Genomic DNA, 27,082 nt, shown 5'->3' with positions numbered 1-27,082 from the left:
TTTATGCGCATCTATTACATTTCTAATGTCAGGTGGGACGAGTCCAGGTGAAAGAGTCAATTAAAGTACAATTAAACTAAAATCTGGAAAACAGGGGCTCTGAGGAAGATTTCTATCCAGACAAAATAATTTTCATGAAAATTCCCAGTGAGTTGCTTTGGCAAAAAGGGAAAGTGAGAACCCAAGATGTATAAGTGGGTAAGAGTTTGAATGGTGTCATTATTTTTCATTCTTTTACATTCTTATAATGCAGGAGCCATTGTGTTCACATGTTCAAATATTGTCATTGTAAATGATGTTGAAAAGGAAGATGGAAAATTCAAATGCTGGTATAAGAACCTTAACTTAGGAAGTCTAGAGAGGAGCTCCAAAGACTGCATTTGTTTTTTAAGACGTTGGAGAGGTGGCAGCACCATGCTCAGTAAATACCTTGGAGCAGAAAAATAAAAACCCACAAGCACTGAAAAAACCATCAGTCTCCCAGTGAAATAACTAAGCCAGAACCTTTGGATGGATTCACATGAGATTCAAATTTTTGACCTGAGGACATGTTGTTCATGTAGATTTGGGTGGGAACCCAGAAGTGGGGAGTTAAATAACGAACAAGTCTTAATCAGTTAAGCAAAAACCACAGCAAATGTTGGGTTCCTTAGGAACCTGCCAGGAAAATATGAGGAGTCAAAAGTTATGGAGCTCAGAAATTTCGTTTACTGGCTGTAAGTCAGATTGACCTAAAGTAGTTGTCCCTCTTGCACTATATGCCATGAACACGTGAATGAACCTGGATTGATACGAAGAAACTTTATTTCATTGGTAGCAGCATCACTTTAAAGCTTCCTAGTCAGTAGAGTTGTCATATTCGTTATCTTTTCAGGCTTTGGGCAACAAGATAAATACTTAGGAGCAATCTGCTGTAATTGTCTTGTGAAATAACTGAAGCCATGCTCACTTCACCCTTGAGTCATTCCCACATAAAAGAATGTAATAAAGTCAGTGGAATGGCTTCAGAAGTTAGATATTTCTCAAAAAGAATGATGATATTTGAACTTTTGTATAGTGTCTGTCCATAATATGAGAGGGACTACAGGGATTTTTATCCATTATACTTCAAAAGCTTGTCAAAATGAGCATAATTGATAATATCATACAAGAAGTTACTTGTGAATGTTTCATGGATATAATGCAAATTTCTAATTTGGCATCCTCTGGGAAGTTGTGTCCCAAATTATAAGGCATAGAGTATGAAACTAGATTTGATCTTTTAGAAAATTGACCATGTTGAAGACACAAGCAAGTAGAAGATATAATTCAGACAATTTGTCATCTGGGGTTAGGATCTGATGGTATATTTAACGGTTCTGCTCCATAAAAATATGAGAGACCATAATTCACTATGCTCTATCCACTGGAGGCAAATGGGAGGAATACTGATTTTTTTTTCCACATGGATGAATGTATATATTTCTGTGGGATATTGTTAAAAATTAGCTATAAATGGAATTCATTCCATTACAGGTAAGGCGATAAGGTAAATTATGACATGCAGTTCATTATTAAATAGCAGTTACTTTTTATAGCAGCAAATCCAAAGTGACATCACAGGTTTTCTTCTGATAAGTTAGAAGAATGGGGAGTTTTTAAGATGGATTGTGCATTGTGTGAGTTATGACCCAGGTAAACCCAATAGCGCGTGCAAATTACTTGCTCTCTGTCACATACTGGGTAAACATAAAGACTTGGGTAATCAAAAAGATTTGGCTATAAAATTTTGACATTTTCAGCTTTTATGTCTTCTGGAGTTTTGCTTAATTTTTAAATATTGAATTTCTTGTAGATTTCAGCTCATCAGTGACAAGTGCTTTCACCATTTAAAGAACCAGAGGTTTTCCTTTTAAAAACATTGAGTGCCTCAAAGTGGAACAGAGCACAAGACATCTGACATTCTCTCTGTTGTATTTTCAGAGAATAGCAGCTATAAAGCAGGCCCTGAATGCACACAACATCAGTTTCTTTCTGAGGGGAGGATACTGGGTCTTAGTGACTTTAGCTGACTCCGGTTCAGGTAAATATTTAAAAGAAGCTATCAACAGACCAACTTTTGGATGCCTGTTTGAGTTCTAATAATTTAAGGAGAAAATCTTCATGTCAATATATATGTGTATGTATAACACATGTATATACTTACTTGGTACTAGTTACATATAAATAAACACACATATATATATGAGTTTGTGTGTATATATATGTTAATATATACATACGCATACACGTATATATGTATACATTTTCATTTGGTCATTGTTAACGGCCAAATTTTTTTTATGTTTCCATTTTTTCATACCTTGTCATTTGTATCACAAGCTTTTTCCTTTTTCTGTGTAACCACAACATAAAGTAAATACCGCTATTGTACAAAATAGTGCCCTGAAGGAAGAGCCAACCAGGCTTCAAAAAACTCATCTGGTGATCTAAAGGCATTTTAGGCTGCACTGGCTGCTAAGAAAGCAGAGCTTCTTTGCCCTTATGTCAGCCATTAACTCTGCTGCTGTAACTACATGGGTCTAACACAGGCTTGCTGCATCTCTGCCATGTATCTCTGATCTTTGAATCAACTAATGGGAAGATTGCTGTAAAGGCTCCACATTGCTAATCCTGTCCTGAGATAAATTATGTTTTTTCTCTGTTTAAAACAAATGGAAATGGGGCGGGGGCAGGAGGAGTTGTGTGCCTTTCCTGCTTCCCTGGATTCACTGTTGATGGAAACTGGCTGAAGAGAGTATGTGTGCATACATGTTTGTATTTTGAACAGAGAGATGTTAAAATGATGTTTTAACCAGAAAGTTCAGCTTTTACTTGAATCTTTTGTTAGAATGTCCTGTAATTTTTGTTTGTGTATTATCTTCCATAATATATCCTTCTTTATTAATTTCAGTGTGTTGTGGGAGAACAGCTTTAGCCAGCCACAATCAATTTATGTAAATGCTGGTGTGATGTTTTTTCTGTCAGCTCTCTGTAGAAGACAAAGCTCTTTTATCTAATTGCTAATGTAGAATTGTGCTACAGTCTCACTGTGGTACCTTGTCTTGTGTAAAGGGCTGACATTCGTTTGCCAGCACAAAAGGGATTGAAAGAAGCCCATGTTCATTCCAGCCGTTACCAGTATATGACCTTGATGAGTTCATTTGTTGTTCAGAGCCTTAGTTTCTCCATCTGTGAAATTAATACAGCTCTGCTTTTGCAAAGCTTGTACTTAGGGTGTGTGATAATTTACTATGATAACTTCAGATTCCCATAAAAAAACCCAAACAACCACTGAGTATGCAAATAATTGAATCATCAGGATCTTGAGTTTTCCTGTTTGTTGCTTTCTTTTTTTAAAATGGGTCCTCTGTCCTTCAGAAACAAGTTACCAATTAATTCTGTGGTTTTGCCTTTCTGAAGAAGCCACAGATATAGTGAAAAGAAGAGGTTGCAAAAATAACAACCAATGTTTTTGACCTGACAGTTAAATAGAAAAGAAGGCTCAAGAATGTGAATGATGTGGAAGGCAACATGCAAAACTGTTCTTTTATTTTGTGTTTCAGACTCTCAGAGGATTGGAGGAGGCAGTGGCTACTGGGCTATTGTGGTTCTCTTTGTTATTTGTCTAGTCGCAGTCGGGGCTTTCATCCTCTACAAGTTCAAAAGGCAAGTGAACCTTAACCAATATATGCATTTTAAGAATTAGATTTATCCATAGATTAGCAAGACAGAGTATGTTATTTGAAAAGAAGATTTCTTGAAGAATTGCAAGAAGTATACCACTTTGAAAATCATGTTTTTCTGAACTTTACAGACATCAAGGTACTACACTGATGCTTGTTTCACTTGCTGTGTTCCAAGATAAATATCGATATGGAAACTATGGAGAGTTTGTTCATTTTGTCTAAATAATACCATCAAGAATCAACTGAACTAAAATATTATTCCTGATTAATTCCCTTCTCATTACTTGTAACAGCTATGAATAAGCTAAAACGATTGGGACAGGGAGTGCATCTGCAATGCTGATTTGCTTAAAATGTAGTTTTATCAAAGCACGTAATGCTCTGGGGCTTCTCTTTGCACACATTACATTTTAATTGCTGAGGCAATGCTATGGAGAATGACTGACAGAAAGAGATTAGCGTTAATTTGGCACTAGAGGGTGTGGAGGGAAGAAATATTTCTGCAAGCGGCCTTTATGTGGAGCATATTCTCAAAACTGAGCCATGCCAGCCTTGGACAGTCCAATATATCTTTAATCTGTAACTGGTTTTAATCCGAGCTGCTGTGCAATTTAAATAATTTGTTCTTGTTCATGGGACAGTATCATTGTCTATCCTACTGGTATTCTGTATCTCTGGGGCATTCAGAAGCTGTTGGGTTTGAGTATACTGGAAACAGGCCTTCATCATCATCATCAGCTCCTGTTGTCCTTCCTCAGAGAAGATTCATACTGATTTGCCTCATTTTTTAATGGGTGATTTTTATTTAAAATAAATATAAATTTATAGAACTAGGAGCAACCTTAAGTTTGTGACAGCAGTAAATGTAGCTAGCATTAAGTAAGGGTTTGTTTAGCTAAAGTATTTTTATGTCAATAGAGAAAAGCCCCTTTTTTCTCAAGCATCTAAATTTTTTAGAGTTCGTAGTGACTGATTGCTTTAAAGGACAAAGCACAGATTACTATATCAGACTGTCTACAATGGAATAAAAATCCATTTTTCTATTTTAGGTGCCTGAAGAGAGGAAAGACATAAAAATGGTTGATGTGATGTAATTATATTATTTTAATAGCAATACAATGGAGGATTTTCTATTTGTGTTTGGATCATAGAACTTCCTTGTGATATCTTTTAAAAGCTATCTGATTTATATCTTTTATTAGCTCTTAAATGAGAGCAATTAAATAACAGACACAATTACCGCATGGTAGAAGAAGTATAAAATATTCAGGAAAGGAATAAAAACAGTCTTCCTTGAGTTCTTTCTAAAATGCCCAATGAACCATCACTTTTATTAAGGAGGAAAATATAGTACAATTTCCAAATTGTGAGCTTTAATGTCTCTCACACTTCGGTATGTAATTTGTGAAAATCATTTGCATTTACATTTTTGGGGGGTAATTTAGATGCAAGTGAGGACTATTATTAGATATATTCAAAAGTTTGTGGGTAGCCTAAAAACTGCTGTTGGCATTGATGAATGAACATGCAGTAGTATTCAATTTTAGTCTGTATCTTATCTGTTTCTGAGATATTTGAAAGAATTATTTTTAAATATTCCTGCTAAGCTTTTCAAAAATGACAATTTTTTGGTTGCATCCTTCATTTGAAATTTCTTCTTCAAAGAATATTGAGCACCTAATCAGTGAGTGCTACGTTTCAAAAATCACTTTTTCCCCATGGGCTCCCTGTGAACTCCTGTCCCACCCGAATCTTTAATCCCTTTTGAAAAGTCTTTCCTTTGTTTATGGAGATGGTTGGTGCATTGCTGGATCCTCATGGAGTACTTGTTGGGAGTACAGTCCCTTTAAAGTCAGTACAGTGAGTACATAAGTTTACAAACTGGTCCACAGGGACTGAGGCTATGAAATGAGTGTGCTTCATAGATATAAAAGTTGCAAGTTATAATGCACAAAGGCAGCTTCTCAATATTATATGGCTGGGTATTAAAAATTAATTTGCTGAAAGAATGCCATAGGCAACAAAAAATGTTCAATTCTAGGTGATAATTTCAGAATTACTGTGGCCTACGGTAACTCAGATAACTTGGGGAAATAAAAATACGATTTAATTCCACAGAGGAAATTACAGATTTGTAAAGTGTTGAAATGATAATACTGTCCATAATTATGATGTATGATTTAAAAAACTAAGGAGGAGATGGAAGACATTTGGTGGTGCTTTCCCTTCATTCATCTAGATTAATAGAAGGGCTAAAACTCCTTTTTCCCTACATCAGTGAAATTTTTATTGATCCTAGTTTTATCACTACACTGGTGGGGTCTACAGGACCTGCAGCTGGCATTGGAGCACATGCAAAGCAGGTGGTTTGCAAGAGATTGTATGACCATGTCTTGGGCTGCTGTCTCTCTCTTTCTCTCTCTTTGCTGGCTCAAAGTTAAGTTTGATACCTGCAAAGATGCAAGATGGAAAAACTGGCTTGCAAAATAAGAGTGTGACTGGTTTGGCAGGGAGGTTGCAGCTTCATACGATGGAGCATGTCTATCCATTTGCAATGACAGAGTTCATGACTTGTGATGAAAAAGGGAGAGAAAACAGCAGGCTTTTGTGTAGACCTACAGCTTTGATAGAAAATGCGAAATATGCCCAAACTGCCCCAAGGTTTCTAAATGCTGAGGCTCCTTGTCCCCAAGCATGATCACCTGCCCAAATTATTCCTGAAGTTCATGTCATAAGAACTTGGGTCTTAATTCACACTAATTTTTGTCATACTGAGCTGGGAAATGAAAGATGGTGTTGACAAGACATCAGAGACTAATCCAACACCTCGTTTTTTACTAATCTTTCATAAGTAATGAAACTTGCTGCTCCTGTTTAAAAAAAAATTTATCATTTTTTGAAAAGTGCAATATTCAGTACTAAAAATTGGTGTCCCTGACAAGAAGTAAATCTAACAAAATTAGTTTGGGTGAGAGCAGTGATCTAAAAATAACAATCCTGCATAAGTCTGATGATTCATATGCAGAAAAAGGAAAGAGTATTTCATCTAATTAGGTAGGGGGGTAGGGGAAAAGCAGAGGCAGATTCATATAGAGGTAGTGGGATTTTGGCTGATTAGTTACATGCGTAGTACAAACCAATGCCTTCTCCTTGCTTCTCAAGGGATGCCCATTAAATAGAAAAGATGTAAATTTTATAATTTCCCACTGCTCTAATCAAGTCTAAAATTTTATAATCTGCTGGATAACCAGAGCTGTCATGGCTGTCTAGGTAATGATTAGGTGACTGTAGGTCACATCTGTTCTGATATGCCCTAATCCCAAATACTTAAGCATTGACTAGGAAGTCTGTTTCCCTCTGTTTTCACATGCTGTAAAATTGCAAGCATTTATCATTTCATGTCTTCATTCATGGACCTCACCCACCCCCCACCCCCCCTTTATCTGATGGTTGCTTTGTGCAAAACAGGTGCTGGAGTCCCCAGAGCTCATGAAGTGACTCCTGGCAATCCCAAGCGTGGTTTGTTGCTTTAGATAAAGGAAAAAAATAAAAAAAGCCAAAATGTTTTGAGAAACACAGGGGTTTGATCCTTTGTTATCAGAGTAGATAAGGACTTCAGATGAGGGCTACTTTTACTCTGTAAATGGCAAGTAAATTTTAAATGATAAATGTGATTGATTTTTAAAAACTAATTGTAATGGTGTCTGACAAATGAGCTGTTTGATTTATCTGAGCTATTGGTTTAGATAGTTTAGGGGAGGAATTTTGAGCATGGCAGCAAGGAGCAAGGGCTCATTCCTTGCTGGTGAACCAGTCTGTGCAGGATGGGGCAGTGCTGTCAGCAGACGGGGGTGGTGGGCAAGCCACGAGTAAAGAGCCTTTGCTCTGCTCTGCTCTCACTTCCTGAGTATGGAAATCACCAAGTGGGTGCCTCGTGCAAACAACATGTTGCAATACTCACTAGTATGCTCCAGTTGTTTAAGCATCCAGGTAAAATGGACTGCAGCTGCTTCTTTTGCCCACAACAGTATGAAGCAGCTGGAAAATATTTTTGAAAAATCCAGGGCTATTTCTTAATGCGAGTCTGGGATCTGCATGTATTTTTTCTATACCATACCATCTTTACTTTGGTTCAGTACAAACACACTTCTTCAGTTCCCTTTGAAACAGTGTTTGTATTTTTTTGTGGTTTTCAAGCTTCCATCCAGAAAAGATTTCTTCATCCTCTCAAAAACAGCTTTATGGTGTGGGGTCCTGGGCAACAGTATAGAGAAGGGAAATAGCACTGTCTGCACCAGGCAAAGTGGAGGAAAGGAAAATTATATTTTAGCCACATCAAAGCTGCTATGTAATCATCATGTTACTAGAGGAAGATCTGAAATCATCCTTTTCTTATTTTTCATTTCTGCATAACAGCAGGATATTAGAGTAGCCAAACCAGAGCAAATAGTTGTCTTTTGTACTTATGTATTTTACCTGATTAATTGCAGCAAATTCTATTCTCTGAAAGAGTATGAAAATCTTCATCTTTTAATTTGTATGAAAACTACTACTGATGTACTGAAAGCTGCATACATTATTTTCACGAATCAGTGTGAATCCTCTTCGTCCAGATTTATACAATTTTGTATGTATTCCTTTTCTGCCTGCTACTATCAAGTACCAATTTTGGTAAATGAACCCCCTCCTGGGTCATTTCCACAATCTGGAGAGGAACTGTGTTATCTTTCTGCCTCATTGACTTACTATCTCATTTTTGGTCTCTGAAGAAAAGCTATCTCTTTTTCCCACCTTGCTTATACTGCTTTTATGTTCCATGAGAGCAAGCTTAGTCCCAATCCATGCCTTTTAGTGATAAAAAAACAACCACTAATTTATTGTTCCATAATATTTTATAAAAACTTCCTCAGAAATCAAAGTAATAGCATGCAGAAAAGATTTCTGAAATGAAAGAGGCAAGTATATCAGGAGTGCCTTAAAGCACAAAGTCAGTCATCTGAACATTAATCCAAATACAATAAAGTCAACACCACAATAAAGTATTCTATTTAATGGATTATTATTGTTGTTACTTTTATTTAAGTTCCAAGACAATGCTACATTATTCCATATTCTTTGCAATGTAAATATGTTCTTTTTTTTATACTGAATAGAATTTTAATCAAGCCTCTGGAAAATGAATGAAGTTGCATAAAGGAGAATGAATACTTTTTTCCATAAAGAAGGAATTGAAAGCCAAATAAACTAGAGATTAAATGAGTAGGAATCAATATCTCATCCCCCCCCTGCTGTTCCTTCCTGCTGAACATTTTTAAGTGCAAACAGTTTGGGGTATGAACTGATTAGAATTTGTGAATATAGGAAGGGAAAAAGAAGTACTTTCTGGAATATCTTCTAAAAGGTGTGGGGCCTGTAGATCTTGGTGAAAACCATGTGCTGTGATGTTCTTTAGTAGTGCTGTGCAGAATTACTTCTCTAGCTCCTATTTTTATGGTCCTCAAAGCAGGCATAATATTTCTTCTTTTTCGTGATTGAAATAAAATGCTACAGGGAAAACAAAAGAAACTAAAAATATAAACCATGGAGTGCTGCTCAGCAGAGGTAATTGTCTCCAGTGATGGATGTGAAGCACATGCATTTTGCAGATGAAGAGTAAACCCCCCAAAGAAACTATTGCATAATCTTCTTGTCTGTTTTCTAAATGTGCTTTCAATTTTCATGTTGCTGATACAAATCTCTTGGGTCAAATTTTGTGTCTTGTCATGTTTTCACAGTAGTCTTTTATGCAGACCCAAGCATTTCAGCTCTGCCTGCTTCAAACACTTACATTGGACCCAACATTAACTCTTTCCTGAAGAAGAGCAAAGCACATCGGGGTACACTAGAGTTTTTCTCTGTATAAATAGGTGTAGCAGCCTCCTTTCTGCATTTTACAGCAGTGAGAAGCACTGGAAAATTGTCAGAATCAGGCCCATCTTTAGTGAGGATCCAGTATCCACATCCTATGTCATCCCACAGTGTGGTTGAGTCTTGTAAACAGAACATCCGGCACATGTGTTAAAAATGCCTCTTGAAAAGGCTTGGACTATCCTTTTCTTCAGGGTGGTTGAGTGAGTTCCTTGTAAAACTGAACCAATATGAAACACAGAGAGATCTCTGTAGTGTGTAAAAGGTCTAATGCCTACAGTACATGTCTCCTCAAGACTTGTGATATTCTCCTTCCCCCAGTCCACAATGTTACAGTCTTTCCCATGTAAGTGTGAGGAGCAAAGGAAAGCACGCAAGTACGGAGTACCTCTGCTTTATACCTTCCCCAAAGGATCTGTACTTAGTAGGATTGGGGCCAATAAGCCAAGTGAGAAATAACAGCTCACACCTTTTCTCATTTTATTCTTAAACCATAAGGAAATGCTCCTAGCCACGATATATTTAATGGTTATTTGTGAACTTGAGAGGTTTCCTTATTCTTCCTGAATGTGTTTACTAGTATGTGTTGTGCTCATGGTTATCTCTAACTAGTAAGTTGTGCAGGGGCCATGAGTTGAAGCCTCAGGATTAACACCAAAGGACACACTTTGTTGACCTGGTTTCATACAGGTCCCAGCAGCAGTCACGCTAGCAGCTCTTCTCCTTTTACTTAACTGCAGAGGTGTGATGTGCCATATGGGTTTGAGATGTTTAACATTTTTATTATGTCAAAATTGTTTTGATAATGCCATTGATACTACTACAGCCTGTCAGAAATAAGGGAACCTTCTGAGAAGGTTATTATAATTTTTGTAGAAACATATATGCTAATTCTGTAGATGTGTTACAGAGACATTCTTCTGGGTTTTGTCTCCCTTAGGCATTTGATGGTGGGCTGAAAGTGAGCAGTTTGACAGGTTTCATGCAGGTCTGATTGAGAGAATACTGTTTTCCACATGACCAGTTTCATTACCAGACACATTAGAAGCAGTTATGGGCCCTAGAGAAAAAAAAAACAAAATTAATTATCTAATGTATTTCTTTTGGTAATGAGGAATGTCCTTTCTTTCAAAATGGCTTTTTTAATCCATGTAATGAAAGGAGAGTGATGCAGGGCTTGGCTTTATGTGTATGTTTTTGTTGGAAGAGCGCTCAGACAGCATTGTGTCATCAGACTTTCTTTCCATCCTTGTCCTTTCCATTTGGTTTTGTACTGCTTATAAATAATGGGATAAAATACCTAACTTTTAGAGATATAATTTACTGTGTGTGTGTATACATATGCCTATACAGGTATGTGTGTTTGTGTAGATATATAGGACTCAATTTATCTTTTGGATAGTTCAGATTAAAGGGAGATTATCTTCAGTCATCTTTCATTTCTTAGTAATTTCCATTTATCCTTATTACTTTGATGCAATGAATTTGCTTTTCAGAATAGTTTGCTACAGTAACTTTTTTATCTCAAACCAAAATGGTGCCCCTTGCGAAAGATAGCTTCTTGTGAAATGACATTTAAAACAGATCATCTTCAAAAGCCTTGAGAAAACAGAGTAATTTGTGTATTTATCCACCTTTCAAACTGCTGCTGTAATGTGGAGCAGGAGATGGTTGCTTTTAGAGAGATGCCTAATAATTAGTGTCACTTTTTCTATTTTCTCACTATCTAAAGGGGCTCAGCAGAAACCACAGCTGTTCAACCCTGTATTCTCTTTTCTTCTTGTTGTCTGCCCATTGCAATAATCTGGGTTTAAGCACAGCCTTTGACAGCCATGATCTGCTGTCATGCTGATCAAGCTGTCAAGCAGCTTCTGGCACTGTAGGAAATGGAGCCTAGAGCCTGCAGCTCCCTAATCTGAAGTGTCTGCTTGGTGCTTGGGAAAGGATGTCCTTATGTGCCTAGGCAGACTGCAGGTGAACACAGCTACAGTGCAAAGGGTATAGCTCTTGAGAAATGTTTAAACCATAAAATCTGCTGCAAAGTGAGCAGTCCCTGATTTTTCCCTTTGAGTTTACAAGGTCTAATTTAAATTAATCTAGTTAAGAGCCCTGTATCAATATTAAGTGTTAAGCCTCCCAGTCTCAGCCATGGTGCTAATTGTTTATTAGAGGCATTTAATAAGGTGCTTTTTGTTTCTCTAGATTCCAGTCAGAGTGAGTGAATTATTGTCTCTTGTAGAGAGGTCTTCTAATTCATCTGTTCCAGTTCAGGCTTTATACTCTGTCTCCTTCAGTGCTGCCTGCTTAACTTAACCAACCTCCCCTGTCTTGTGCCCTTATGAATGCCTGTTTACCTTCTTACTCCTTGTCCCTTGGTCCTGGCCTCTTGGCTTTGCTCCTTTCCATTCCCTGTCTCCTAGACTTCTGACTTTTTCTCCTTGACTCTGACTGACTGTGAGTGCCATCTGATGCCATCACACTTCAATGTCAGCCCGTCTCCTCAGGGAGACACGATGATGATTGCAACCAAACTTAATGTATGTGAAAACACCTGGGACCAAGAATGAACACCCACTGGGCCCTTTTATTGCTCGAATTCTTAAAATAGTTTTTCTCTGGCTTTAGTAATTTTTTTCAACATTGTCCATTGCCTGTCAATCCTAGAAACTGATGCTTAAATATTATCTTAGTATGAACATCATGATAAGGCAGTTACATAAAACTGAGAACAAAGAGTTGGTAAATTTAGATTGTGATCACAAAATTAAGGAAGAATGGCATTGGTGATGATTTTTTATTCTGGAATGACTTTGCTCTGCTGGAGCTCTGCTCTGATGCCAGTGTGTGTGTGGCACAAAAGAACTCCATCCCAAAATTTTTTCTTCTTGTCCCATTTAGGAAACTGCCAGGCAGAAATGTCTACGCACAGATGCACAATGAAAAAGAGCAGGAGATGACAAGCCCTGTTAATCACAGTGAGGACACCCAGAACATCATCCAGGGTGAGGAGTTTATTGATGATGATCTGGACTCTCAAACACTAGGTAACGCAAGAGGTAACTTTGCTTTTAGTTTATCAATTTTCATAAGAAGTTGATTTTTAATTGATGTTTGTTTTCATTTTAGTTCTTTTTCATTTTCTGTTCAGTCTCGAAAAGATGTTACAAATGGTAACACCACTAACAAGGGGTTACCTCAATCACCTTCTTTTGTCTTGCTTGAGATACAGCCTAATGTATGGATGATGTGCTATATAGAGCATGAGTACAGAGATGGTAGTTTAATGTCAGGAGACTGACTTGGACAATTTTAGAGATAAATTATATTTGGTAGAATGGGATATAATCTGCAACAGTCAAATTCACTCAATAATCCCCTCAATTAGTGGAAAATTGAGTTTAGGCCGGAAGGATTTGTGGAGTCAATGCTTCTGTGATTTCAGATGGATTGTATGGAGATCCATTGCTTTATTTGCCTTCATATTCCGATGGCGTTTAAAGTTTTTGTGATCAGAAACATTAAATTTATTCATGTATAAAAAGTATCATAAGTCTTCCTTAATTTAGATGTTGATTTTCTACTATTCATAAGGCAGTTATAAAGAACCCATGAGGGAAATTTCTGTGAGTATCTCTCAGTGCAAATTATTTCAGTGTCAGGTGGAAGTGTATATCCTAGCACCCTGTGGTTAGTTTTAATGCAACATGGAGTGCTGATCTATAATACATTGTCTTCAGGCTGCTTTCAGGTCACAGTCTGAAAAGTGTAGGACAATGTAAAAAACACCCAGTTCCATTTTGGCACATTTTGTGAAAATAAATCAGATGATCCAAAGCCTTTGGGATTTGTAGCAGTAGATCGATGGTGTGAAAGGCAACTGTAATATCTTCATGAACCCCAAGGAAGAAGATGTGTTTTAGCTGCACTCAAGGTACCCTGGGGAAGACAGAACCTGGTCAGAGGAGAGATTTCTTTTTCTTGGGCTTCTTTCACCCTTTTGTTTGTTGTCAATGTCTTTATTTCCATTTGCTGAACTGTGTGCTGCTTCTAGGTTCTTGGAGGTGTTAGCTTTGAACGCAAGGGAAGAATCCAGCCTCTTGCTTTGCTTTGTGTATTTCTATCTCTTCTTTGACAACTTTGTTTATGAGTATCACTGTGTTTTCATTCTGATTTTGCAAGACAACTGTTAGTGCCCTCCTGACTTTACCGGAGTTAGTTCCAAAAACAAACCTGGAAAAACAAAATCTGTGTTAAAATTGTTTGGTCAGCTCATCTCCAGGGTCTTTAGAGGAGAAGCTGAATGCTAACAAAGTCCTTGCAGACATGCCTATTAAAGTGGAGCATTCAAACACCTCTAGTAAGGTACAAAAGCATAACTTCTTTTAACGGTAGAAAATCCCTTATGGTTTGTTTAAAAGAAGGCAGCTTGGGATGCTCTAACAAAGAAATACTGCCCTGATTTGTAACATATTTAGAATTAATCTCTGCTTACCCTGCACTCTTTACTCAGAGAAAAAAAAATCTTCCATATGAGCAGAGAATTATTTTAGGGTTAAAGAGTACAAGATCATGATGTTTTGATGTCACAAGACAGCAAATGTGATCTCAAGGTTATTTGTGCTTCTGCCAGCTTGTGTGCAGCAGCAGACTTTCCAGGAGAGCGTAAAAAGCTCGAATTTGTGGATCATAATCATCCATATTTGTCAGCTACAGTACAGCTTTTAGACAGAAGATGTTATTTAATACATAAAACTACACTCCTGCTCACTCTACTGTTTTGTTATTTGCAATACTTTCCACTAGCTCCGGTATTGCTCAGTACTGCCAAGAAAATATTCCTGTTAATGATACTCTATTTTATCTGGCTTAGACTATAAAACATGTTATAATCCCTGCTTTATATTAAATTCTGGTTTACGACATTATTTGCAGAAGGTTCCTATGCCATGGAGTTCCCTTCTAGTTCTGGTGAGCTTTCTCCCTCCCTCTTGGGAGATGTCAGTAGCCGCCTCCGCTCCATGCACAGCAGGGAGATACAGGCCTGGGTTTCTGTTTGTTCTCTCTTCTCATAACTTTTGAATTTCCACAGTACAGTATTTCCAGACTCACCCATCCACTTTTTTTGTTTTCTATATATTTTATGTTGCCTACTTTATCGCAACCCCCACCTTGGGACTCCTCAACACCATTACCTTGCAGTGACTCCTTCTGGGAGAAGTGGCAACTTGAACAGCTACAGAGTTCCCTTATTGCTGATGCCGGTCAGTGTCCAGTCCCAGGTCAGTGGCATGTCGAATGGACGCCTCAGGTTCCATTCTCCTCCCTCACCTGCACCCCTCAAGACAACTACACCTTTATAAGCCACAAAGAGAACCAACTTATGCTGTCACTGGGATAGAAACCCTAGGAATTCACCACAAATCCACCACCATGAGCAAAAGCTTTGTGCAAAAGTGTGCTGTAGGTACATGGAGCTGTTGCACCAACCTTCACCTGACCTGTTGTTTGATAAAGCCACTCTCTTATGCAATTGACTTGTCCCTGCAATAAAAGGGGGATTTATTGTGGAGTACCTGAAATACACTAATGTTGGCCTTTTGTTTCTATGTTTTCCTAGGCAATCACTCAGGCGTGGTTTTGAGCATCAACTCCAGAGAGATGCACAGTTACCTGGTTAGCTGATATTTGCAGCTGAACACAAAACCCAAAAGACTCTTCTCTGTACCGTTTTATTTTTCCCTGGAGATGTCCCAAAATTGCAGATATGGCTGTAAATGCTGATGGAGAGGAGGTTTCTTATTGGTCCTGTGGAAAAAAGCATCCATCATCAGTTACCAAGGGCGAAGGACAATATGTCTTGTGTTCACTCTGTGGCCTGGGAACTCATTACAATTGAAACTCAAACTATGGTAGCAAATTTGTAGCCCTAGGCACCTTCAATGCCACCTTATTTCTTTTCTGTATATGCTCTATTTCTTTATGTTTATTTTTAGAATGATTGACTGTAACTTTTAAATTATATTTTTAGTTGAGGTATTCAGCGGAAGGCTGGGAGTCTTCAGCCCAAAAAAGGTGATTTTTACACTAGTGACTAGACCAGAACAGATGGTTTGATCACAATGACAAGTTTTTTAGGAGGCCAAGCGTTTCTGTATGGGAAAGGACTGAGGGAGAGAAAAATGCACTCCTAGTTGAGACAAGCTCTTAACTTAAGCATACATGAGACAATCTAACAAATTTAGGCTTAGGTCCTTCTGAGGATTAAAGGAAGTAAAATGTTAATTAGTATATCTCATAATATACAATAATGCTCTTGTAAGTGTAGCAAGTCCTGGCAAGCTATCAGCACGAGTATCTCCCCCCAGTCCCATCACATGTGAAAGAAAAACACCAGCTTGATGCTATTTCCAGACCAGGTGCCTTCACTTGTGGACAGTCATTTTAGTTGCTCTTTTCTCCTGAGTGAGTCCCCCTAGGGTGATGGCAGCTGCCAGATGAGTTGTCCTGTTAAACCCTAGGCAGGTGGCCTGTCTCTTCTTAAATTTCCAGAGAGTGTAAATACCTCTTTTACGTAGCTTTCTTTTTATTGTTATTTTTTAAAAACTTCCTCTAAGGGCAGCGGGGTGGGTCAGAGCTCTCCTCTGGGAAGGGCTGGGTAGCACCACCATCTCCTTCCCATGGCATCCCTGTTTGGAATTTCCTCTGGCTCTTTTCCCTTGCTGGTGGGAGTGGGCAAACCCTAGCCTGACCTTTTCCGCTTGGATTGGTTTGACAATCCAAAGGGTCATGGGGATGATGGGAAGGGATTTAGAGCTTCCTGTTTCCTTCCCATCTCCACAGGGTGTCTCAGTCCACTGCCCCCTTTTTCTGCAGGGAGGGCAGGGGAAGGGCTTCTGGAGGAGCTGCCTGCAGAACGGCTTGTGAGTTGGGCCCTTGTTTCCTAATCCCAGTTTTGTGAGTTGGGTCAGAGTTTCCTAGTCTTGACCTCTGTATCCCCAGAGAATGGCAACACAGTGAATCCACACTCCTCTTGTCTTCTCTTTGGTTTATTTTAGCCATGTAGAAAAACAAGTGTGGTGTGGTGAGTTCAAATGTCTGGCATCCTGTGTGTCACAGCTGCCTGGGATTAGGATGCTTCTCTCAGAAACCTATATAATCTCTTCACTTTTTGCCTTTCATAGAGAATAACTTGTACTCACTGAATGTCATACTGATGGTAGTGACAAGCTCACACACACCTTGTTTAAGAAGGATACAGATAGCACATCGTCCAGAATATGCAAACAGAAAATAATGGATGCTAGTCAAATAGAAAAGAACTGTCTTAAAATCGGTGTGTGCATTGGAATCATTCTTCCATGTAGCTGTGAATATATTATCATCAAATGCAGCAGTTTGAAATACAGTAATTCAGTGTAGTACTGTAGGCTCTCATAAACCCCATAGGATGTATGTAAAGCACAAGAAAACCTAGATTATAAACTTACTGTAAGGAATTAGGTGGAAAAGTTAGAGTGAAGATTCTGAAACTGCTCAGGAAAATAATTAGAAAAATTCTAAAATTTCTGCCTATTTAGTTGTATAGTGCCATGTAAACTTATTAACAGAGAAGCAATGCCCTAGCTGACTGTTGTATGCCAGACTGCGGAAATTCAAGGTCTTAAATGTATCTATCTGAGTCTGGGTTTCTTGAAGAGAAGTGCATATACAAAATGTGCTGTGAATTGGAAACTCTTGGGATCATTGCACCAGTGGCTTTCCTTCCTCACCGGCTCCTCTTGCTTTTTCTAGTGGAAATAAGCTGGAGCAGAGAATAAAATAGCATTGCAAACATCTTACTTGTTCCTGTGAAATAAATCTGAAATAAGTTGTTTGTATAGGGCAGGTGAGTGGCAAACCAGCTTCATGGACAAGGAACGGGACGGAAGCTCCAGCTTGGAGTTGTTCTCGCATGGTTAGTCTGATTGGCAAAGGGCTCTGTTGGAACTGGGTCACACATCTAACTTATGCTTTAACAGCTATTTTTATACATTTAATTCAGGGTGATTTGTGTCTCTGATCACAGGAGTCTTTTGGAACACGCTAGAATATTTAACTGCTTGGTACTCTAATTAACACTTCGCACAATTTAGTGCCTGTAACAATTTTTTCTGATGCTTACTAATTTGATTCATGCAGCACTCATGTGAGGTTGGTTTGTCATATCTTAAAAACATGGTTTTCTAAAGACATGTTGGTATTGCCATAACTGTATTAATAACACCCAGCAGATAATAAAGGAAGCCTTTGATTTCCTCACAAGAATAACTTTAAAATGAATTATTTTAAAACTGAGAAAGTACTATTACCATTTTTTCATTCATGGTGTCTTGGTTTATCTGTAAATGAAAAGACTCACTAGTGCTAGTTCTCAAATCTCTTGAACTACATCCATGATATCTTAACTTTTTATCCTTTATATATATCTAAAATCCTGATACATCAGTATTCAGAAACACATAGTTGCTTCTATGCACAAGTGCTAGTCACACACGTGTGCACACACACATGCAGTATTGGTACGTATTTTAGTTATTTTTTTTCGTGGGGAAGGGTGATATGGTGGCCAAGAAGCAGAAGATGACTGTCAGATACCTGGATTCTGTACCCAGACGTTGAGCAAGTTGCTTGTCTCAGTTTCCCCACCTATAAGATAGGGCTGATAGTAATTACCTACCTCACACAGGTATTGTGAGGCTAAGTTAATTACTGTTTGTTCAGGATCATCAGAGTGAAAGAATTTTGTGGGCATAAATTATTAATTGTTTATCTTTCTTTGTTTTACTTGTAATTATCATTGTTCTTAAAAGTACTCTACTGAAACCAGCTGCAATTAGGTATAAATGTTAAAAATGCATAATCCAAAAAAGGTGCATCACTGGTAAAAAAAGAAAAAAGAAGGTAATTTTATTTAAACACTGCTATTGGAACATACTGTTATGTGGTAGCACTGCAACATTGGCTGCGATTTTGCTGTTACACACTAGTATTGTCAACTCCTCTGCATTGTTATTTGATAAAAAACCTTATAAAAATGGGTACAGTGGTATTTATCAGCACTGATATTGAACTATACTGAAACCAAAAAAACTGGCAGTGTATTGGCCTCATTGGCCTCTTTTGGCCTTCTTAAAATCTGGTGTATTTGCAATTTCAAAAACACCCTGTACTTTTCAGAGTGCTCCAAGCAGTATGATCTGAAGCATTCTAACAGACCCATCAAGATTTACAGCTGTTACCTTTGCTTTCTCTTTCAACATTGAATGTTTTATATGGCTTTGGATCAGCCTGTCCATATAAAGTACTCAGAAATGCTCAGAGGACATTTAGGGAAAATGCACAGAGTGTTAATTAATTTTTCAATAATATAAGCAATATAAACCAGTGCATATTTTTATACTCTGTAGAAGAGGGTGGTGGAAATGACTGTGAAGAAAAAGAAGGTACCAGCCTGAGGCAAGATGTTGTTATCTATAATTCACATCCAATTTCTTGGAACTCTTTTAAGATATTCTCATTGAATTATATCCTTCTTGATGAGTTTTCTTCTTTCAATGACCAGTGTAATGAGGAGTTAGCTGTTTATTCATATAAAGTAGATGATTTGTTAACTAACTGTCCTATAGAAAAAGACAAATCAGTGCTTTGCCATCAGTAGTTCCTAGTGCAAAGCAAGTTTCAGCTGACATGATTATCTGTGTTTTCAGACCAATGAGACATTCCTTTAGTGGGGAGACTCTACTGCTGTCTGCTGTATCTTCAATAGAGGTCAATAGAATGAAACTGCAGTAGTTTCCATCCTCCTTACACAAAGACATGCTCAAAGAAATGTGTGGGAAAAAGAAAATCTTTATAATAAATTAAATACATGCATTTGGTTGCAGTAGCTTTTTGATGATGAACCAGAGGTTCTGATAAGTTTTGAATTTCTAGTGTTATTTCAAGTCAATGTTTCTAAGTAGATAGAATCGATGACAATTTCAGTCATAGATTTTTCCTATGTTTTCTATTAAAAAGTTTTGTAATTTTTCATTAATGAGACTTCAGGGGAAAAGAGAGACTAAAAATTTTATTTCGTTTCACAGCCCCTGCCAGCTGGAGTTATTATAGTTGTTTTATTGTATATTGATTGATACCACTGTATTGTTTCCATCTTCATTTTTATTTCAGCATTTTAGATGAAAGTAAGTGCCCATTTCTCTCAAAATATTGGCTTTCTACCAGGAAGAAATTTATAAGCATTTACCTTTATAAATCTTGATTTTTGAGATGCAAAATTCTGTTTTGTCTTTTAAGTCCATCCAAAAAGCTGCTCCCTGGCTCATTTTCTCTGTTTTAGTCCCAGTTGCATATTGCTTCTACAACTTTCTTGGAGACTGGCACATAGCCAGTACTAGTCTGAGAAAATCTAAAACTTTTGTTAGAATGGGATTTAATTGACTATTAAAGGTCTGCTCTAAGGTCTGCTCAGATCATTTTCTTAATGTTAAGTTTGAATTTTCATGTTCCATATTTCCTTTCAGTATCTTAGCATTTGCCCTCTATGATATTTAAATGTATTTTTATTCCTGTGATGTTTTTGACTTATTTTTAGACTATAATCATCAAAGTGACAAATAACTCAGACCCCCAGTTAGCTTTTGCAATTAATAGCCTAACCCTGCAGTCTCTGGGAAATGTCAAGCTGTGCCCTCTCAATGTTTTAATCTTCTATCCCAAGCTGGCCCTTCTACCCAACCGATCACCTCAGCTGCATTGGCTCCAGTTTTCTGTGCACCCTCGGACTGGATGGGGTGCAGAAGGGTTGCTCCATGTTGAGATGGCCCAGAGCTGCCCATTTTCCAAATCTGGATGGGAATGTCATGCAGATAAAGGTTTTTTTGTTCTTGCTTTTCAAGTGTGTTGCATAAGCAGAGAGGATCCATTATTGTGGAAAGAAGAACCTGTAATGGTACTTCAGGCTGCTCTGGAGGCTAAAGAATGCAGCCTCTTGGAATATTTTTCCATTGAAATTGATACGTACAGCGAGTTAGTTTCATGATTTTTAATATGTGAGGTCTCATTTCTGTAAGTCTTCAGTCCCAGCTTTTTTCCTCCTGTTAAATGGAGTAGCAAATTACTTAAGCTATGAATTGTGGAGCCATGTATGACTTCCATTCTTTTCATCCCTTTCTTTTCCTTATGTGAAGCTTGTCAGCATTACTGTTTCCAGCTAATTTACATGCTGGTAGCTGAAATGATCTTCTGTAAGAGAGTATCTAACATAAGAAATACTGGAAGGCTTAGAAATATGTACTCTGAAATGCAACGACAGAGCTGTGTGAAAAAATCCTTATCAGAGAGCTGTTATGGTTTGCATTAAATACTTTTTAATAGTATCTCTAGAAATACATATTCTTAATTGCAAACTCTTTGCCTTTCTCTCCTTCCAGATTGATTTTCTTTCAGAAGCAACATTTACTAGCCCTGAAAGGAAGTGCATTCTTTCCCTTACACAAGTAATTTTGCTTGATATTATTTCCTTGCAACACTTGCATTTCACACAAAATTCACCTGTATTGATCAGCCTTGATTTCTGTGTTTCTGTAGAATTTGCATCTTTACACTGATTACTTGCAATACAGTGGACATAAAGCCCTGTTGAGCAGCAATAATACAAGCGGCAGTACCTGGCACTGCTTAAATAATATGCCTTTTTTGCATGTATTTTTAATGGTATGATGAGTATATTAATCACCAGGAAGGCCAGGCCTTCCAAATAACTTCCTTAGCATGTCTTATATTTCGATGTTACTAATTTTAGCCATATTTTGATACTAATATTTAGTTCTTTCTGACAGTGTCTGCTCTTGCAGATCAAAGCAAAAGAATTGGCTTATTCACTTTTTAAAAGAAGTATTAATTCACACTGCTTATTGATTAAAACAGTTTAAAACGGAAATCTTTCTGATATGGTGAAAGAGATACTTTTTAATGAGGACAGCTCATATAGGAAAACAGCAGGCTTATATCCATGTGGCTTTTGAGATATTCTTGTTATGGATTCTGAATAGAAAGGACTGTGCAGAAGAAGCAGAACCCCAAACATCAGTAATATGCACATAGGCAGTTTGCAAATGGTAAAACTAGTCCAAAGGAGAATATTTTAATACACCACCTCTATGTCTCAGATTCACATCAGGACCTTTAAATGGTTAAAATGACAGAATATCTTCACAAACCACATGCCCAGGGAATTGCCAAATTCATTGGATCCATATACTTGTGAATACACTCCTCTCTTTGGGGATAATCTTTTGAGATGCTGAAGTAGCAAAGTAATTGTTCAGGAAGTCACCTGCATTTTTTAACACTTCCAAATTGTTGGTGAAACTTTACAGAAAAAGAGCGCCCAAATTTCCACTCTTTTTCTGTATCTTCTTCTTCCCTCTTTTGTTCTCTTTCACTATTGCTGCTGTTTGTGGCTCTGCCTTGCCTGGCTTCTCCATGTATATGTTCTCTACAGTCCACTTTTTCTCCCTTGCTTTTTGTTCTATGTTCCTGTCTGTGTTTTTATTTGGATATGCACCCTACCATGTCCTGACCGATAGCAAGAAGAATCACAATCTCTTCCCCATTCCTGCATCTCCACTAAGCTCTGCTGTATTATCTGGGTCAATGATGTTCCCTGTGCTTTGTGTCACTGCAGTCCATACTTCCTGTTTCTTTCCCACTTTAGTATCTTTTAATCCTTTCAGCTTTAATTTTGTCTCTCATTTTCTCTAAATCTTCCTGGAACTCTTATCTTTTGCCTTTCAAGAACTTCTCTCAGATGTTCATCCCAGAGAATACATGCTTCTAGTTTGAGATGTGGATGAGTATTATACTCCCTGAAAGAATAAAAACCAGCATTTCCTCTCTCACCAGTGTATATATTGATTTTGCCATTGGTCTGTAGTGAAATTATATATTTAATTGGCAGAGCTCTATCTGTTATCTCCCAAATATCTTCCTCTGCCTCATTTTGGGTTACAGTCTGGGACAAGGTGCTCCCATGAGTTTCCTGGAGCACAGCAAGGGGTGGCTTGCTTTGCCAGCCTTGCAGTCTGGCAGGTACAGAATTGCAGCAAAGTTGGGTAGAGACACTTTGCCAGACCATTGGGCTGCATTTGTATTTCAGTATGGGAAATGCTGAGACCTAACCTCAGACACAGCCTTTTAGAGAAATTGTTACAAACCAAAGCTGAAGAATAGGTGAAGTAAAGAGAATCCTTTGTTAATAGAGGGTTGGGAGCAATTGGAGTTGACAGGTTTATGGAATGGGTCTGTGCGAAACCTTTTCTAGAGGCCAGGGAAAATGGCTTGGATTCAAGTTCCATAAAACACAAACTTAAGCAAAGTCACCAGCTAGATTTGGCAGAATTGTCATGCTGGAGGAGCTTGGAGAATTTAGTGGGAATAAGATCACTGAAAAGCTCAGCGGTATCTTTGAAGGGATGCCTGTGTTAGGGAGTGTACGTGAGAGAGATGTGGGAGGGAGGGGACCACAAGACTAAACAGGACAAGGAAAAACAGGGAGAAAGTCAGTGCTACCAGTGTGTATGATTTTACCACACATTGTTGATTTTGTTTTGCTTAAGCCTTGAAGCTTACTTTAATTTGTAATGGCAACTATTTTTAGTTTTGTTGGTTGCACGCAGAGACTTTAAACCATGAGTCTAAATTGATGCAGCATGAGGAACATGCAAAATTATCACCATCTCTACCCATAATTTAAGACAGATCTGGCTCACAGCAGCATTCCACCTGAGGTGCATGGAAAAGATATTGCTTTTGGAGCCAAGATGCCTATGTGTGCTCCAGGTGATTGTGGGTCATTTGCTAATGGTGTTCCTCCCTAGCACAGCACTGAGCTAGGAGACAAGGGAGAAGAATTATTTTATAGTCTGCATCTTGCATTTATACTGTTTAAATGTAATTTGCTGGAATGCCTCTATGAACTGTAATTTTATAATGTTTAAAGAAGATGAATGGAGTTGGTGTAGCATTCCTGAGGGTAAACACCAGTGACTGGAGTTTACTGAACATGTGACTAGAAATTTTAATTTTAGGAACAGAGAGTTCCTCCATTTCATATACACACCAGGCCTTTGAGTACAGATCCTTTTTTTCATTTGTCACTGACAGGCTGTGATTGATTTCCTCATGGGTGTAAAGTCATAGTTTGCACTTGCTGCAGTGCAGAAGGCCCTGGAAGGAAAGCAATCAAATGGAGAAGTATACCTGAATTCTGCTCTCTTGATCCCAGTCTTGTCTAAGTTGCTTTTCTCTGATTGTCATAAAACCAATAAACTGGGCTGATGTCAAAAGGTGATTAACTAATTTTCATCCTCTTCTGTGTGGTTGAGAAAAAATAAATACAAGAAGTTTGCAGAGGAATAGTGGATTGGAAGAGGGTGGGGAACTTAATCATCTGTCAGAGTACTTTGGGAAACTTCCACTTTTTATGTTTTACTTACCACTTATTTTTACAAATATGTACAGTTCCTGTGATTTACCTTTCTGTTAAACTTTGATAGGTTTCTTTGCAGAAGGTGCTTTTAAAGAATACCACCCTAGTGCATTGCAACTGTGGGTTTAGGAGGCATCAGGTATTGCCCTTCCTCACCTAAATTAAATTAACCTAGTATAATTGCTCTGCATTTATGAAGCAGCACTAGGAATACTGCTTCATCCTATATTGGAAGAATATTTGGAGAGATGAGAGTTGGAATGAGAGAATTTTCCTTTTTAAGAGTAAAGGATGGAATTACAGTGCATCCATGGCTGCTCCAGCACAGGTGGTTGCAAAATCTCTCAGTCCAGATTCAGACAGCTAAATATAGATTCTGCTGGCATTACTCATGAAAACAAAAGGACAAAAACATGGTAATTTAACCAAGCCTAAATCATATTTAGTGGCTAATTAGAGCTGCAGCTCTTGGTAGGTATATGAAAGCCAATAAATAAAACTAGACTTGACATATGTCTTGTGAAGATTCACAAAGCATTTCTCGCTACCCTGTTTTTATGTGGAACATCATTTATTTGGCATTGCAGGGCCAAATTCTACCCTAGTTTATGGCCATGCAGTTCCACAGACATTATCAGTTCAGCTTTGTGTTACAGAAGAATTTCTTCCACGATGAATTTGAAAAGCAACTGCAGGTTAAAATCAGTCTTCTCAACTGCACCTGTGCTTACACAGGTTACTGACTGATTTCCATGGTAATTTTTACTCCCATGGTTAGCATGAGAGTTCTTTGGATAGATTTGTAAGCTAATTACAACCAAGGTAGAACTGAATTTTTTAACTACTTGTGACCGCTTTGTCAGCAAATGCTTAGCACTGTATCCAACCAGATTTTTCACCCAGGGTTTATTCCACTCCATGTGAAGGCTCTTAGCAGTCATCAGTATGCTATAACCCCTACCTTTAACATACATGACTACACAGTCCTCTCCTTCTGCCTTTGCACATTGTAGTATTTTTGAAAACAGAACATGCCTTCTCCTTATTTTGTTTCAGGTGACCTTGGCTTTAAGCAGGTTTCTTTGTATACAGTAACAGGGCTCAAGTGAAGAATGAAATAAATCCATAACTGGTGCATTGTCATAAATGGGGAAAAGTGTTATTTGTATATTTTTGTAAATATGTAACATTTAATGGCAGTTTTGTAGTGACGTGCTGTTTTTGAGAAAAAGAAACAAATATATGTTTGAATATGCTTGACGTAACACTTAACTGTGATTCAATTGCACAAGTAATAGCTTAATCAAAAAGTCTTGTGTCTTGTGCACACACATAACCAAGTATCTGTTAGTGATCCACAAGCAAGTTTTGGCAACTTTTAACAATGGTGATGAACTGTGCAGTACAGATTATCACGGTCTCTTTCAGCTTCCAAACATGTAGCAGGCAAACTACTGTATACGTACCTGTGTACTCCACTGCATCCAAAGGTATGCACTTGTCCTGAGAACCTGCACTCCAGGTTTTTCTTTAATAAAATTTGGTTCTAAACTATCGATTGCTTTGTTTTTCTTTTGAAGCCTTTCATGGGGTTTGTGGAGGGGAAATAGTTTAACCAGTCCCCAAGAGTTTGTGTGTGTTCTGTCAGTAGTTAGCAGCAAACTACTCAACTCAGCAACACTGAGCTCAAAGGCTGCAGCAAACCTTCCTCCTCCTCTTTAGCCACTCCACTTCATCCTCCTACACTGCAGCTCGGCTCCATTCCTGGGGAAAAAGGGAAAAGTCCTTTCTCTTTTTCTCTGGGAGTGGAGTTGCTCCACTAGTGGAGGGTGACACCCTGTGGTGAGACTGAAGCCATGCAACTGCTCTTCTAGAAGTCACTGAATCAGAGGCTGAATATTTTTGTCTAGCTAATGAATTCGTAGATTTCAGCCTTGATCTCCCTGTAATAGAGCGCCATCAACAGAAGAAAATCTATATGTGTTTTGCCCTTACCATGCCTTTATTCCAATCTCTTCCATTTACATTGGCTTCACACAGTACTTACTCCTTGTTTATATATTTTTTAATTAATTGTCCTTCCTTTATCCCACTTTCTTCCTAAGGAGTTGCCTGTGCTGTAGAAGCTGCATTCTTTTTGAAAAATTGAGGGGTCTTCAAGTCAAAATTAGCCCTTAAGTTGGCTGTAGCTGTGTGCAAGGATCAGGCCCTGACTCAAAATAAAACTGAGCTACAAAATATATGTAATCATACATAAAGCCAGCAAAACAAAAATCTTCAGAATTATGCCCACTGGACATGCCCAGCTAATACACAACATACTTATTTCACTCTGCCTACGATCTTTGGAATTGAAATGCAAAATTATGTAGTGTATTTCTAAAAAGTCTTGGCCCTAATGTCCTAAGGATTTTCTCCTGTTGGTCCTGGCATTCTGTCTTTGCAAAGGTCACTGAATTGCTAAAGTCAGAATATGCCTTGCATCCCTACAGACTGGGAATTCCTTTCCTGCATCAAAGTTTTGAGATGAGCTGCTACTGGTGTAGTTTATATTTTGGGTTGGAATAGAGTTTATGGTCTGCTGAGAGGTGATGGCTGCTGTGTAGCTTGGTACCTTTCCATGGAAAGCCTGACACTGGAAGAATAAAAACTTGATGGTTTTTTTCACTCTCTGTTTCCCACAACAGGGAAGAACAGAGGTGTTGCCAATTGTTGTGGTTGTGCATGTGCAATGTGAAGTCTTATTAGACCTCATACCAGGACAAAGCAGCAGCATGAATTATTATCTACCAATTTTTTAAAATGCCTAAAGAAATTTTATAGACTACAATGAAGTTTTAATAGGATAAAAAATGGATTATTTATTCACAGAGTAGCTGTATTTTGAGGATCTGAAGATGGATAATTAAAAGGAAAAAGAATTCAAACAAGATTAAAC

At 38.0% G+C, this 27,082-nt stretch overlaps 1 protein-coding gene across 6 annotated transcripts in view; it reads left to right on the top strand.

Moving 5' to 3' along the window:
• SORCS2 (sortilin related VPS10 domain containing receptor 2) overlaps nt 1-25,700 on the top strand; it is a 551,258-nt gene extending 525,558 nt beyond the window's left edge. The window contains exons 24-28 of one of the 6 annotated variants that reach the window (XM_048304588.1): nt 1,963-2,062; nt 3,585-3,687; nt 12,513-12,616; nt 14,814-14,893; nt 15,232-25,700. In XM_048304588.1, coding sequence (XP_048160545.1) covers nt 1,963-2,062; nt 3,585-3,687; nt 12,513-12,616; nt 14,814-14,893; nt 15,232-15,255 — 411 coding nt within the window. In that variant the 3' untranslated portion in view covers nt 15,256-25,700. Of the gene's footprint in view, nt 1-1,962; nt 2,063-3,584; nt 3,688-12,512; nt 12,671-14,813; nt 14,894-15,231 lie in introns of all 6 variants that reach the window. The other 5 variants (XM_048304585.1, XM_048304583.1, XM_048304584.1 and 2 more) reach the window with 5 other exon arrangements.
• The last annotated feature ends 1,382 nt before the right edge of the window (nt 25,701-27,082 follow it).

This window comes from Corvus hawaiiensis, chromosome 5, assembly GCF_020740725.1.
Source record: "Corvus hawaiiensis isolate bCorHaw1 chromosome 5, bCorHaw1.pri.cur, whole genome shotgun sequence".
Lineage (NCBI taxonomy): Eukaryota > Metazoa > Chordata > Aves > Passeriformes > Corvidae > Corvus > Corvus hawaiiensis.
Note: the sequence above shows the minus strand (reverse complement) of the source record. Positions and strands in the feature narration are given on the sequence as shown.